This window comes from Belonocnema kinseyi, chromosome 6 (genome assembly GCF_010883055.1).
Source record: "Belonocnema kinseyi isolate 2016_QV_RU_SX_M_011 chromosome 6, B_treatae_v1, whole genome shotgun sequence".
Taxonomy (NCBI): Eukaryota; Metazoa; Arthropoda; class Insecta; order Hymenoptera; family Cynipidae; genus Belonocnema; species Belonocnema kinseyi.
The window spans coordinates 36023396-36038385 of NC_046662.1; the positions used below are offsets into that span (position 1 = coordinate 36023396).

The 14990-nt window shown below is 27.6% G+C and overlaps 1 protein-coding gene across 3 annotated transcripts in view; it reads right to left on the reverse strand.

Moving 5' to 3' along the window:
- LOC117174558 (caveolin-3-like) overlaps positions 1–14990 on the reverse strand; it is a 506197-nt gene that overhangs the window by 36387 nt on the left and 454820 nt on the right. Inside the window, exon 1 of one of the 3 annotated variants that reach the window (XM_033363768.1) lies at positions 14066–14167. The exons of the other annotated variants lie outside the window; for them this stretch is intronic. Within the exon in view, the coding sequence (XP_033219659.1) occupies positions 14066–14125 (60 nt within the window). The 5' untranslated portion in view covers positions 14126–14167. Of the gene's footprint in view, positions 1–14065; positions 14168–14990 lie in introns of those variants that run through there. 3 annotated transcript variants of the gene reach the window in all.

The window sequence follows — 14990 nt, forward strand, 5'->3', positions numbered from 1 at the left end:
GATTGAATGGAGGTTTAGGTGCAGTTAGGTTGCACCATCGTGTCGAGACCGTTGGACCTTTCGATCAACGACACGTGTAGCAACATTAAGAACAATAACATTGCCACCACCACTAACAAATTAAGCCTCATAGGCAAGCATGCACTATGTCATAACCCAGAAATTGTTATGAAAGAGTCCTACTATCTTGGCTAACTGGTATGAAGGTTCTTTCGCATAAGGTAGTAGTAGTAGTACATACCTACTACAGTAAGTCTAGACTGCAGTTTCACGGATAGGTACCACTTAAATATTAAGTTTACAGTATTTCTTCACATACCTTCTGCATTTGTTCTTGCATATTCTTTATGGCTTGGAAATTATGACTCATACTTTGAGAAACAGCTCAATATTACGTAGAATCAAGTAATTGCAATTACAATAGGGTTTATACAAAGCCTAGGCCAGGCTGGCCCGTGGAGGGGGGGGGGGAGTGGAAAGGTTTTGTGATGATTTTTGATGTAGGTGGTCAATTTGAATAACAATTTTTTGAAATGCCTTTTTTCCTATTTTTCGCCCATTTTCAAGAGACGCCCTCTTATTAATGTATTAAATTCCTGAAAATAAAGCCAAGAATCAAAGCACCAAATTTAATTCACGAAAGCGCCTGATCTTAGAACTACAATTTTTACGTGATTTAAAGTCTCAGGCTCTGTGATCTAAAAGCTTAAAGTTCGAGACCTGAGAACAAAGGGGCGTGGCCCAATGTCTAAAATTTCGAAACCTATGCTTTAAAACCAAGGGTTTCGAGATCTTAATTTTCGCGTCAAAGCACAATAAAATCAAGGAGTAGTATCGTGAATTAACCTCCTGAAATTTCTCTCCGTGTAAAAAGGAAAAAAATGTTGGGACAAAAATAAAAAAGAGGAAAAAAATAAGAAGGCAACCAACAACATCCCCTTTCTTCTCTTTTTTTATTTCTTTCGTCTTTTTTATTTTTATTATTATCAAATCACAATAAAAAACATTTGTAAATAATAATCATCAACGTTTGAGTAAATAGAATTTTTTTCAAATTACAATAGGAATATTTTACAGTGGTTGTCCCAATTTCGTTGTTGGATTCTTGATTTTACGTCCCCTTATTATTGTTTTTACGTTCTTATTAGAAAATTCAATTATTTTCGATAAAAATTAGTTATTTTTAGTTGAAGATAGAACTATTTTGTTGTAAATTCGTCTTTGATGTAGGAAATTAATTTTCTGAACTAAAAATTTAACTAGTGCATCTTTTGCTGAAAATTGATCATTTGTGGTTTACACTTCAACTAATCAATTTTCCATTGAAGATGGTTAATAATTTGGTGAATAATATATTTATAATAATGATATTTGGTTAATAATTAATTTAACTATTTTGATGAAAATTCTTTTTTTTTATTAAAATTAATTTCCGAGATAAAAATATAACTATGAAATTTATGTATTATGTTGTAAATTCATTTTTTTAAATTCTTCTGGATTTAAAATGTAACTACTTCGTTCGAATTTGAAAAGATTTAGTAAAAATTCATGTTATTAGTTGAAGATCCATCTCTTTGGTTGAAAATTTCACTATTTTATTCAAAATCCGTTTTTTTGTGTCTAAAAATACAATTATTTAACTGAAAATTTATTATTTCTCGTTAGATTTAAAATTGATCTTTTATGGTTAAAAATTTTTTAATTGGTTGACATTTGATGTATTTTGTTATAAATTTATCTTTTTTGGCACAAAATTAATCTTCTTGATTTCAAATGTAACTGCTTGGTGGAAAGTTAAACTACTTTTTTGCAAATTTATTTTATAAGCTGAAGATTAATCTCTTTGATTGACAATTCAAAATTTTTTTAATTCGTTCTTTTTTCGGATGAAAAGTAATGATCTTCACTGAAAATTTAAGTGTTTCATTATTGGTTACAAATCGATCATCTTTAGTTGAAAATAAGAAAAAATTGCTTAAAAGTGAAACTACTTAAAAAAATGATTTTATTAGTTTTTTTTTTTTTGTTAAGAATTTAACTTTTTTCAGGAGAATTTGGCTTTTTGGTTGGAAAATGCAACTAATGGTAGACAATTTCTTTCCTGTTGACTGAAAAATATTTTCTGGTTGAAAATTAAATTTGTTGATTAAGAATTTGACTATTACAGGGGTTAAGAAGGTTAAGAAAGTTAGGATTCGACTGTTTTCGTTTTAAAATAAAAATCTTTTTTTGGTACAAATATCAACCATTATATTTTTCGATGAGAAATCATGTTTTTAATTAAAAATTTATCTACGGGGTTGAAATTATTTGTTAAAAAATACTTTTTTTATCCAAGATCCATCATTTTAGTTGAAAATTCAACTATTTGTTGAAATCTAAAAAGTCTGGTTAAAAATTCAATTATTTTGTTAAAAATTTGATTATATTGTTAAATATTCAAATATTTGGTTAAAAAGTAATCTTTTTTATTCAAAAATTCAACTGCTTTGTTGAAAATTCGGCTTTTCGGATTGTGAATTCATGTTTTCTTGATTGAAAATTTATCTTTTTTGATTGATAATTCACCTTTTTGGTAGAAAAGTTCTGGGGTGAAAATTCAACTGTTTGTGGCATGAGTTATATTGTTGTTATTTGAAAATTTAACTGTTTGGTTGTAACTGCAAACTGTTTTGACTAAAATTAACTATTTTTTTATTTAATGAAAATTCAATTCTCTGATGGACAAATTATTTTACTTTTTTTCATGGGGACTTTAACCATTTTTGAGGCCAAGAAATTTTGTTTTTAATATAGTTTTTAATTTTTTGCCGTAAATAATGCAATATATCACGAAAGGGCAAAAGGTATTTATTCTAGAAATTTTCTAGATGTATTAACTTTTATATGAACATTTTTTGTAACCTTAGTTTTTTCTGATAAAATTGTGGGAATTCTGTTTTTTAACAATATTTTTTTTCAATGGGAAATAGCGGATAATACCACCTATTTCTCAAAAAAATATACAAATAATAATAAGCGGGATTTTTGTGAAAATAAAATATCAAGAATTTAAGAAAAAAAGCCGGCGAAAATATTCAATGCTCAAATACTTATGCGGAAAACACTGCATTTTGAAAAAAATGTCATTTTTTGAGAATTATCAGGCAATCTTCCAATGATTAAAGAAAACAAAAAATTTTGTTATTAAATTTGTAAAATAAGTCTCCCTTTCTTATAGGTCGGGAATAATATATAGAAATAAAAAATCGTCTTGACACCATAAACTATATTTTTCTTGACAGTTTGTCACAATTAAACTGGAATTGATCACTAATTTAAAAACAATTTAAGTGATTAAACTTAATTTGTATACGAAATGTATAAGATTTAAAAAAATCTCTTAATGTTTTTCTTTTTTTTTAAGAAAGGAATTTATTTTTTGCAATCTTGAAAGATTTGGAAAGCTTATGAAATATCGTGTCGAATGAGCTTCATTTGCAGAAATTGGATCATTGTGGACAAATAATGCAAGCGTGAAAGATAAGCCTAGTTTCCGCTTTCCATTTTTGCACAAGTTTTAAATTCATGAAAAAACATTATTTAAATGGTGAAAAATGTTCTTATTTTGCCTATCTTATACATATTTTAAAAAATGTCTTCTTTAAGATAGAGGCTTTTTGATAATGACATTAGATATTGCTCGAGGAAGTAGATAAAAAAAGATAAATATTTCGCATTCTTCTAAAAAATTATAAGAAAATTTTTATTGACGTCAAATCTATTTATCAATCCATAGTCAAAATATTCAAGCAAGAAAATAAAATGTCTTTAGAAACAAGTAATTTTATATTTTGCACATTAAATTATTTTTATCATAAGGGGCGCCCATAAACTAAGTTACGAATTTTTTTGTTTGGAACCCCGCCCCTCCCTAACCTCTTTATGTTTATACCATATTGAATGCAATAACACTTTAAATTCCTAACATTTAAATTCGAAATATACATATTGCATTTTAAAAAAAGATTAATTGTCCAAACAAAAAACAAATTTTCAACAAAATCGTTGGATTTAAAAGTCAAAAGAACTAATTATCTACAAATTAGTTCTATTTTCAACCCGAAAATGTGATTTATTCAATAAAAAAATTAGTTTTTCCTCAAGAAGGTAAATTTTTATAAATACAGTTTAATTTTAACCCAAATAGTTCAATTATACCCATAAATATTAATTTTTTTAATAAAAATTAATTTTCAACTACATAGTTTAAAATTCCATCAAATTGTTGAATCCTCAACCAAACAAGATTAATTTAAATACCACAGCAGTTGGATTTTTAACTAAAAAGAAACAATTTTCAATCAAAAATAGAATAATTAAATTGTTAATTCAAAAAATTATTTCTCAACCAAAAGAAGAGACGAATTTTCAAGCAAATAATTACATTTTAAACAAAAGAAATCCAGTTTCAACTAAAATAATATATCTTAAACACACACTAATTTCCAACCTACAAATTCAATCTCAAAGATAATTTAGTGACTGGGAATAATTATTTTCTAAAAATGGAAAAGTTAAATTATGAACCAAGCAGGTAAATCTTATAAAAATAAAGATTTTTAACAAACTAGTTCAACTGTCAACCAAGTAGCTGCATTTTCAGCAACTAAAGATTAATTTGGAACGAAATAGTGAAATTTGCAACAAAAAGATGACTTTTCGAGCAGGAAGGATAATCTTCTACAACCACAAAAATCGACAAAATCGGTCAATTTTGAAGCCAAAAAGGACTAATTATCTAGAAATCGGTTGAATTTTCAGAACAAAAATATGATTATTTTTATCAAAAAAGTTAAATTTCAACCAAAAAGTTAAATTTAAACAAAAAATTGGAATATTAAAAGAAAAAAGTTAATTAAAAAAATACAAATAAATTTAAAAAATTAAATAAATTTAAATTTAAATAAATGCATGAATTTTCAACTATAAAAGATCATTTTTCAATCAAAAATATCAATTTTCTACCAAAAATGGAATAGTTACAGTGTCAGTTAACAAAAATAATTTGTAACTAAAACGAAAACGAATTTTTAACAAAATAGATATAATTTCAACAAAAGACATGTAGTTGCATTTAAAAGGATGAATCTTAAAAAAAATAATTGAATTTTTAACCAAAAGGCGAATGAAAATTTAACCAGAAAATTAATTTATGACTGAAAAAGACGAATTTTAGCAAAATACCTGGATTTTGAACTGGGAAGGATCAATTTTTCATCAAAAATATCGTTTTTCAATAAAAAATTTTTATTTTAAACGAAAAATGAAATATTTACGATCGAATTACTAATTACTAATTAAACTTCGTTACCAAAATTAATTCTTATAAAAAAAACGAATTTTCAACAAAATAAGGGATGAAGTCTCAACTAAAATGTTGAATGTAACAAAAGTTTTCAACAACAGGTTTCAGCCCAAAAGATGATTTATTAATGCGGAAGAATTATTTTATAAAAATGGAATATTTAAAATTGTAATCAAGAAGATAAATTTTCAACTGAGAAATTAATTTTTAATAAAGTAGTTCCAATTTTAGCAAATAAACTGAATTTTTGACCAAACAAGATTACTTTTTAACCAAATGGTTTCATTTTCCACAAAATAATAAAATTTCAACCAAATACTAGAATTTTTAACCAAAAATATAATACTATAATTTTAAATCAGAAGTAGTTGATTTTTCTTGTTCTTACATTTAAGCGAAAGAAAACAAGAAAAGTGGGAGAATGGGTATGCTTCATAAAACCCAAGAAAAAAAAGAGGAATTCTTCAAAATGTATCATCGGAAAACGGATCAAATGTTATTTAAGTTCGCATCGTTACTTCAACTAAATTAATCTTCGTCTCTTATAAATTTTCAAATTTATAATTTTTTATATAATACCCTATTTAAAAAAAACTTTGCTACCTGTTGCGTTTTTCAGGTAGGAAAAAAATCATACCTAAGAATTTTTTCTTTTAAAACACATTATGTATATTTTGAAGATCCTGAATGCAGATTGCGGTTGTCAAGATTCGAATGATCCAAGCCTACCCTCTACAGTCTACAGTCTAGAATCTAGATAGTCTAGATCAAAAATAGAAAGTCATTTTCAAGGTTAAGGATACCGGAAAGTGATATAGAAAGGGAAAGACCAGTTTAGATTTCTGTTAACTCCGGTCTGGAATTCTTCACATGAAGCCCCAAAGGGGCCTCAACCGAAACAGATTCATATTCACCCAAACAGTAGTTGTATTTTTAACAAAAAAAGATTAAATTTCGGGCAAAAGAGAAAAATTTTCAATTTAAAAAGACGAATTTTCAACCAGAAAGGATGAATTTTCTACCAACAAAATTATTTTCTACCAAAAAGACGAATTCTCAACATAATACATCAACTTGTTGATGGAACAAGCTTGATTTTATTTTAGAAAAGACGAATGATTAACAAAATAAATCAATTTTTAACTGAATAGGTTAATTTTCAACCAAGAATATAAATTTTTGTACCAAAAAAGATGAATTTCGGATAAATTACAGGAATTTTTAAACATCTAGTTGAAATTTTAAACTGAAAAGGATCAATTTTTACCTGAAAAACAATATTTATATTTGTATTTCAAAAAATTGAAGTATGAACAAACCGGTTGAATTTTCGACCAAAAAGTTTTATTTTTTAATCATTTTTGGAATTTTCCAATGAAGAAAACGTTTCTACAAAACTGTTACATTTTTAACAACAAAAATACATTTTCAAACTAAAAAAATTAATTTTCAATCAAATTTTTTAATTTCTAGATGAAAAGAATAATATTTAACAACAAGAAAATGAATTTTTAACAAAATAGTTAAATTTTCAATCTCAATAGATTAATTTTCAGCGAAAGATGTAATAGTTAATATTTCAACCAAAAAATGTTTTTATTTTAAATCTAAATGAGTTAATTTTCAATCAAAAAGTTGCATTTCAAAACAAACAATTGATTTTCTACAACAACAAATAATATTTAACAAAATTCATAAATTATCAACCAACCAGTTAAATTTTCAACCGCGAAGATTAACGTTATATACAAAAGACGATTTTTAACAAAATATATACATTATTTTCAATTAAACAGTTGCATTCTTAAATAAACACATTGATTTTCTACATTAAAAACGACAATATTTTAAATAAAATTCGGAAATTATTAACCAAACAGTGAAATTTTCTACCAAGAAGATTGATTTTATACCAAAAAGATAAATTTTTATCAAACGTATACATTCCCAAGAAAATAGTTGAAGGTTCAACTAAAAAAGATAAATTTGGTAACCAAAATAAAATAGTTAAATGTTCAACAACAAATGTAATAGTTCATATTTCAACCAAATTTTCAAACAGAAAAATTAAATCTCTACAACAATTGAAAGAATTTGGAACAAAATACATTAATTATAAACTAAACAGTTAACTTTTTAACCGAAAAGATTAATTTTCTATAAAAAAGACGAATTTTTGACAAAATGCATAAATCTCTAACCAAACTACAAAATCTAATTTTCCTATTAAAAATTGAATAGTGACATTTCGAGTTGAGTAAATTAATTATCAACGAAAAAGATGAATGTTCAACAACAAATATAATAGTTTATATTTAAACTAAATTTTTATCCAGGAAAATTCATTTTCTACAATTGAAATAATTTCGAATAAAATACATAAATTATAATCCAAACAGTTCAATTTTCAACCGAAAAGATTAATTTTCTACCATAAAGAAGAATTTTTTAACAAAATACATAAATCTCTACCCAAATAGTTAAAGTTTCAATTAAAACAAAATTTTCAATGAATTCCCAACCAAAAATATAACAAAATACATAAAGTATCATCCAAAAAGTTAAATTTTTAACTGAGAAGATTAATTTTCTACCAAAACGTCTAATTTTTAACAAACTACATAAATTTTCAACCAAATAGTTTCAGTTCTAACTAAATAAGATACATTTTTTTTATTAAAAATGGAATAGTTCACTTTCAAAATTAAGAAATTAATTTTCGACCCTGAGGATGAATTTTCAAGGGAAAATGTAATAGTTGATATTTCAACGATTAAATGTTTGTACCAGCAAAAAGTTGAATTTTCAACAAAGAATATACATTTTCACACAAATAGTTAAATTTTCAACCAAAGAAATAAATTGTTGACTAAACTGATCAATTCTTAACTAGAAATATGAATTTTCACCGAAATAATTCATTTTCCGACTGAATACTTGAATTTCTACCACATTTTCGATCTTTTCTTCTTTAATGATTCGCACACATAAAAATATCTTGTATAAAAAATCATTTTCATCGCGTACCCCCCCCCCCCCCCCCCCCCGCCCAAAAAAGATAGCATAGAAAAATCGCTGAGCCCCCCGCCCATGACCCAAAATACTTGATGCAATTTATGCACGGCCTCTAACTTCAAATAAATCACAAGTTTTACCTTGTAAAGAGACTGTGAATAAATTCTAAAGTAAAAAAAAACTAAAACTAATTATTTTCTAATTAAAATATATTGCCCAGTAAAGCTACTAAAAATCTGATTAAATAATGAAAGGAACGCAATTGTTGCAAAATGTGCATACATTTCAAAGGAAGTAACGTTGGTATTTAATAAAATCGTATACGTAAATCATAAATTCAATTTAGACGATGACGTAATTGTTAGTCGATTAATGTTGTAAAATATTTTCGAACTCAAAAATATTGTTTTTTGCATAACCAATCGATCAAGAGTGCTGGCGCACGTGTTTCAAATTGCTTTGGTATTACGTGCATTGACGTGTAGAATAAGTACATTTCCAATTATGACACAGTCAAGCAAAGTGTGCATATTGATGATCAAATTAACGGAAAAACACTGCCATTTGGGATTGAGTGCAACTATGTATGAAACCTTCTTAAAGGGCAGTTAATATTGCATAATTCATCGGTCGTTCTTTGCAATGTATGTTCAATACAATAGAAACGTGATGCAATAAACTGAAAGTAAGAGCATTCAGACCAAAGTTGTTTAACGTGCTTAGATTATTTATTTGTATTATTATTAGGGGTGTAAGAAAATTTAATTATCATCAGAGAATAACAAAATTCTGAAAGTATTTTCAGACTAGATAGAGCTATTCATTAAAAAAATTTTAATTATTTTTTTTCTAAAAAAAGATCTCCTTTGCTCCTCTGGGAATCGAACCACAGAACTTCCGATTGCCGGTCGGGTGTTTTTCCCATTATTTTGCCAGATGTTGTGTTTCCAAATTTTTCAAGGAATCTGTATTATGATCAGAGAATAACAAAAATTCTTAATGTCTTTTCAGACTACATAACTGGCAAAATAATGCGTGTATTCCTGAAAAGAGACTCTTCTTTCAATCTCCTTGCCGGCAATCGAAAGTTCTGTGGTTCGATTCTCAGCAGAGCGAAGGAGAAGATCTTTTTTCAGAAAAAATTTAATTTAAAAAATTGTTAAAAAAGAAGTATAAACTTGAAATTAACATGTTGATTTTTTATTCCTTTCGGGTTAAAAGTCAATTTTTCTCGAAAATGGCTCATTAAAGCGAGTATTTTTGGATACGCTTTTTTTATAATTAGGGAGAGTTGAAATATGACGTGACGCTATTTTCAGTGATTTTTGATTCACCCACTCCTATTTTTAAAGATGAAATATAAAGGGAATATTATATGCATAACCTTTAATCGAAAAATGGATAATGAGTAGAAACTATTTGATACTATTATGAGGATAATTTTAATTAAATTCTCTGGTCATGATGTTTTTATTTGAAAACATTGATGTAATTTAAAGATTAAAATTAGGGGCGGTCCAATACCTTAGTTACACTTTATTAACGAATTTTTTTCCTCATGTTTTCAAAAAAGTTTTATTTTCTTGTTTTTTTGTTGCCTGAATGTGAACCGAATCAATTAGGCCTGATAAGCAATTCCAACTATTTTTGGTTACAAGTTAATTTTTTTAGTTGGAAAGTCTACCATTATATTTCTGTTTCGAAATTCATCTTATTTGGTCAAAAATTGGAAGATTTCGTTGAAAATTTAATTATTTTGTTAAAAATGCAACTTTGGTTGAAAATTGAACTATTTGGTCAAAAACTCGTTGAGTTTGTAGTTGAAAATTAATTTGTTTGACTGAAAATTTAAATGCTCTATTTTTGGTAAAAAATCTATAGTTTTTAGTTGCAAATTCAAGTATTTGGTGGAAAATTAATTTTTTTAGTTGAAAAAGCAAATGAAACTACTTATTTAAAAATGTAATTATTTCCATTTTAGGTTGAAAATATATATATTTCTTGGTTGCAAATGAACTGTTTTTGTTGAAAACTCCACTTTTCGGGTTAAAAATACACCTGTTTTGTGGATAATTCGATGTCTCCTCTTAAAAATTCAACAACTTCGTTGAAAATTCTTCTTTTTTGGTGGAATATTAATCTTCTCTGTGGAAAAGTTCATTTTTTCAAACTTTAACCAATTGGTTAGAAATCATTCTTTTTTTATTGAAAATTTAATCATCTGGTTGAACCACTTTATTCAAAATTTTGTTTCAAGATTCACATCTTTAGTGCAAAAGTGAACTTTTTATTGAAAATTCGTTTTTTGTTGTTATAAATTAATTTTTTATCTGCAAATTTAACTATTTCATTTTCGGTTGGAAATTTATATTATATAAGTTGAAAATTCCACTCTATTTGGTTACAAATTTATATAATATTGTGATAAAACCCTCTTTTTTGAGTTAGAAAATTAATATTTTTAATTGAAAATTCTTCTTTTTCTACAGAGTTTAACGGTTTTGTTGAAAATTCCTTTTTTTCGTTTGATTCAATTGAAAAAATTCTTTTTTTTTGGTTCAAATTTTATCTTTTTGATTCGAAATTAAAATTATTTTATCAAAAATTAATTTTTTTTCTTTTCATTTCACTTGTAGAAAATTCGTTTTTGGTAGAAAAGTTGTCTTTAAACTATCTTCTTAAAAATTTGTCCTTTTGGGCTTAAAAATTTAGCTGTTTTTACTTGATTTTTTATTGTTGGAAGATTCGACAATTTGATTAAAAATGCATCTTTTTAGGTTAAACATTCAGCTGCTTTGATAAAATATTTTTCAGTCTCCTATTATATTATATTACCGTATTTTTGTTAAAGATTACCTTGTTTCCAATGTTTATTAAACATGGCTGAAAAAATTTGGTAAAATACGTAATATCGACAGATGTACATACTACTTTGTTAAGACTTGTTAAATGGCGTAGGGCGAAAAACTTGGTAAAAAACGTGTTACGTAATTCAATAATAGCCCCATATTGTAGTAAACATATTTTGTTGTACCTTTTGCAATTTATCACATTCAGTTATAGAGAAAATAATTTTATTCTTGCTGCACTTGAAGTATAAAATAATAAGTTAAATGTTAGATAAGTATTAAAATAAAAAATTCAAAAGAAAATATCATTCGGAAAATTGAATTTCTGGCCAAATTTCAAATCTGAACTTCCTAATTTTCAACAGGTTGATTCAGGTTTTTGTAGATCTCTCCCTTTAATCTTAATTAATGCACACTACAAACGCATCCTCACGCACGTGCGTGTCGTATCCAGTCTGGCTTCAAAAATAAGAGACTCGTTTTTTTCATCTCCCCTTCATGGGATCCCATAAAACCCTCGACTTACGTTATCTTTCCGACGGCTGAGTCAAGTTTACTCACTGCCCTTACCCTACACAAAAAGGTATTACGTATAGTCACAGAAAGCCGTATATTTGAATTAGCTACTTAGAAATATTAAAACCTGTCTAAAATTTTGTAAAATAAAATGTTTCTCCTCCTTTTTTCAGTCAATTTTTTTCTGTACACGTAAACGCTTCTTTTTCTACAAAGTTTTTAATACAATAATTAAATTTTAAGCCAAAGAGATGAGTCTTTAAAAGAAAAAAAGAAACTGATACACTTTTAACAAAATCATGAATTATCTATCAAATAGTTGAATTTTATTAAAATTATTAAATTAATTTGGAAAAATAAAATTTTCATAAACATAATAAAATAAATTTTAATTATGACATAAGCACAATTTTTTCTTTCAAATTAATTTGGAAAATTTTTCAACCAAAAATGGAATAACTACATTTTTAGGTAAATAGAATTTGTACCCAAAAAGCTAAGAATTTCCAACAAAATAGTTGAATTAGCAAACGAAGAATATCATTACATACCAAGTAGTTTACTTTTCTACCAAAGTAATTAAATTTAACCACGAGTATGAATTTTCGACGAAAAATATAATTTTCAATCAAATAGTTTAATTTCCTTACCAGATTGTTAAATTTTAAAGCTAAAGAGGCGAATTTTCTCCCCCAAAAAATGCATTTTTAACCCAAAAAAATGAATTTTTAACAGAAAAGATCATTCAAAACCAAATAGTTAAATTTTAAACTAAAAATACAAATCTTCAACCAAACAAACAATTGAATTTTTTTACAAAGAAGTTCAACTTTAAAACAACTAGTTGATTTTCAATAAAAAAACGTATTCACAACAAAGCATGCAATTCTTAATATTAAAAAAATTATTTTAAATGAAAAACTGTTGAATTAAAAAAAAAAGAATTTTCAAAAAAATAGTTGAATCCTCAAAATAACAAAAATTGTAACCAAGCAGTTGAATTTTCATCTAAAAAGGTTGAGTTTTTATACAAGAAGACTAATTTTTTGCCTCAAAGGCGACTTTTCAAGGAAACATGTGAATTTTTAACTAGAAGTAACCAATAATTAACCTAAAATGGAATAGTTGCATTACCAGCTAAAAAAAATTAATTTTCAATTAACAAGACGAATTTTTAACAAAATAGTTAAAATTTTAAACCAAAACGATGAATTTTCATATAAAATGATGAATTAACAAAAATTGAATTTTCAAGAAAAGAGTTCACAATTCAAGAAATGAGTTGAATTTTGAGAGAATTTTTTCTTTGACTTGAAAGAAAGCTCCAGGACGAGTGGCCGATTAAAATTTAGAGTTAGCTTTTTTGAAAATTCAGAAAGAAAATCTCTCCAAATGGCAAGGTTATATGTCGAAACATGATGCATAAAAGATTGTATCTCGGAGAATGCGAATTTAAAAGTTATATCTCGAGTGGTGAAATCTCGAAGCTTCAGAATCCAATATGTATATTTCGAGATGGAACATTATCATTTGTTTAACTCTTTTTATTTCACTTAAAAAATTTAGTGATTGTAGAAGATTTATCATAAATTCTCAGTCCTCTCTTATCCGAACGTATCATAAGTAATTCTATCTTATTAGCTTCTGCTCTCTCTTCATCCCCTACTTCCCGCTCTATGACGATGACTTCCCTAACGTCACCTCCGCTACTTTTCCTCTTTCTTTCCCGAATCCTACGTCTACTTTACCCTCTCATCTCTACCTTGACTTTCCTATATCTCTTACTCCAACCCCTTTAATACTTCCTCTTCCCTCCCTTAGTCGATCCCCTCTCCTAGTTTCTCAAAATTCTCTGAGCCTCCTCCCCTCCCCGCATCTACTTCTGTTCATCCCTTCTTACCAACCATCCACTTCCCCAATTCAACTTCCACGCTTCCACTTCTCCTCGACTATTCCCATCCCATCCCATCCCATTCAATCCAGAAAACTTTCGTGTTTCCAGATGCTGTATAAAACAACATTGGCTGTAAACAAAGGAGGATAGATATTACACAAATTTCCGTTCAGTTGACTGAAAATTAAAATGTTAAATATCACAGAACGGCCACGTGCTCGGGTTCATGGCTTGTCCGTACCTTGCCACTTCAAGTAGAAATTGTGACATAATAGGCGGCTTACGTATGCCGAGTTCACACTGACAGACCGTGCACGTATATACCTAATATGCGCAATGACGTTGAAACCGCTTGGGCGGAGAATGGCTGTGCTCTGCATAATCTGAGGAATTCATATTTTTTCGAGAAAACGAAATTAATGACAAAATTAATTTACCAACCTTGCCAAAAGTGTAATAATAATTATTATTATAATAACGTTCACTCTGGTGACGTGTCATATAAGTGACTTCTTTCGTCCTTCCCCTTCTTCGTCAAAGATCAGCAACAATGTTTTAAACCCCACACGCCGTTGTTTAGAATTCGAACCCCCCCCTCCTGTGAAGTCAAATTTTGCTTCTTCGATCACAGAAAAAACTGGAGGTTCACTAAAGTTGAGGCTCAAATAAAAGTTGGTATGATTTAGAACTTGGGCTCCAATAGATAACATAGAGAGTCAAAAGCGTTCGTTTAGAGTGCTCTTGAAAAGAACATAAAGACGCATTCACAAACCAAACGCTTGCAAAGTAGGGCTGGTAAGTTAGGAATCGATTTACATTTATCGACCGATGACTTGAGATGAAAAGTTTCTTGCATATGAATATGCCTTTATGTTGACAACTTTACTACATAACCGACAAGTGATATTTATCAAGTCATTATATCTACTTGAATTGCGGTATTATTTTGTAATTTAATTATCTTCATTAGGATATGTCCATCAGAGTTCGATTACCTGTGTGCTTTAAGGTAAATATTGTGTTATTAATGAAACATAATATCGGCAAAACGAAAAATAGGTTCTTTAGACATAGCCTCAATTACAATCGAGATCCTTTAGAACCTCAAGTGTGGTATGATTACCCAAATAAAAATGCTTCGACTTGATTTTGACTTGAATTTCCCCCAATCAAGACATGCTGAAGTCGAAAAGGTCGACTTGAGTATGTCTCAGTTTTGAAACGAAGGCAGACTTCAATTTATGTTTTGGCGGCAAGTTTCTATGCCTTGCAGGCATAAATTTATCTCTTGAGTCAAATTTTTATGACTCCAACACGAGCGGTTTATAACTTCGAGTGTATACCTTTCTTAAGAAAAAGGGTCATT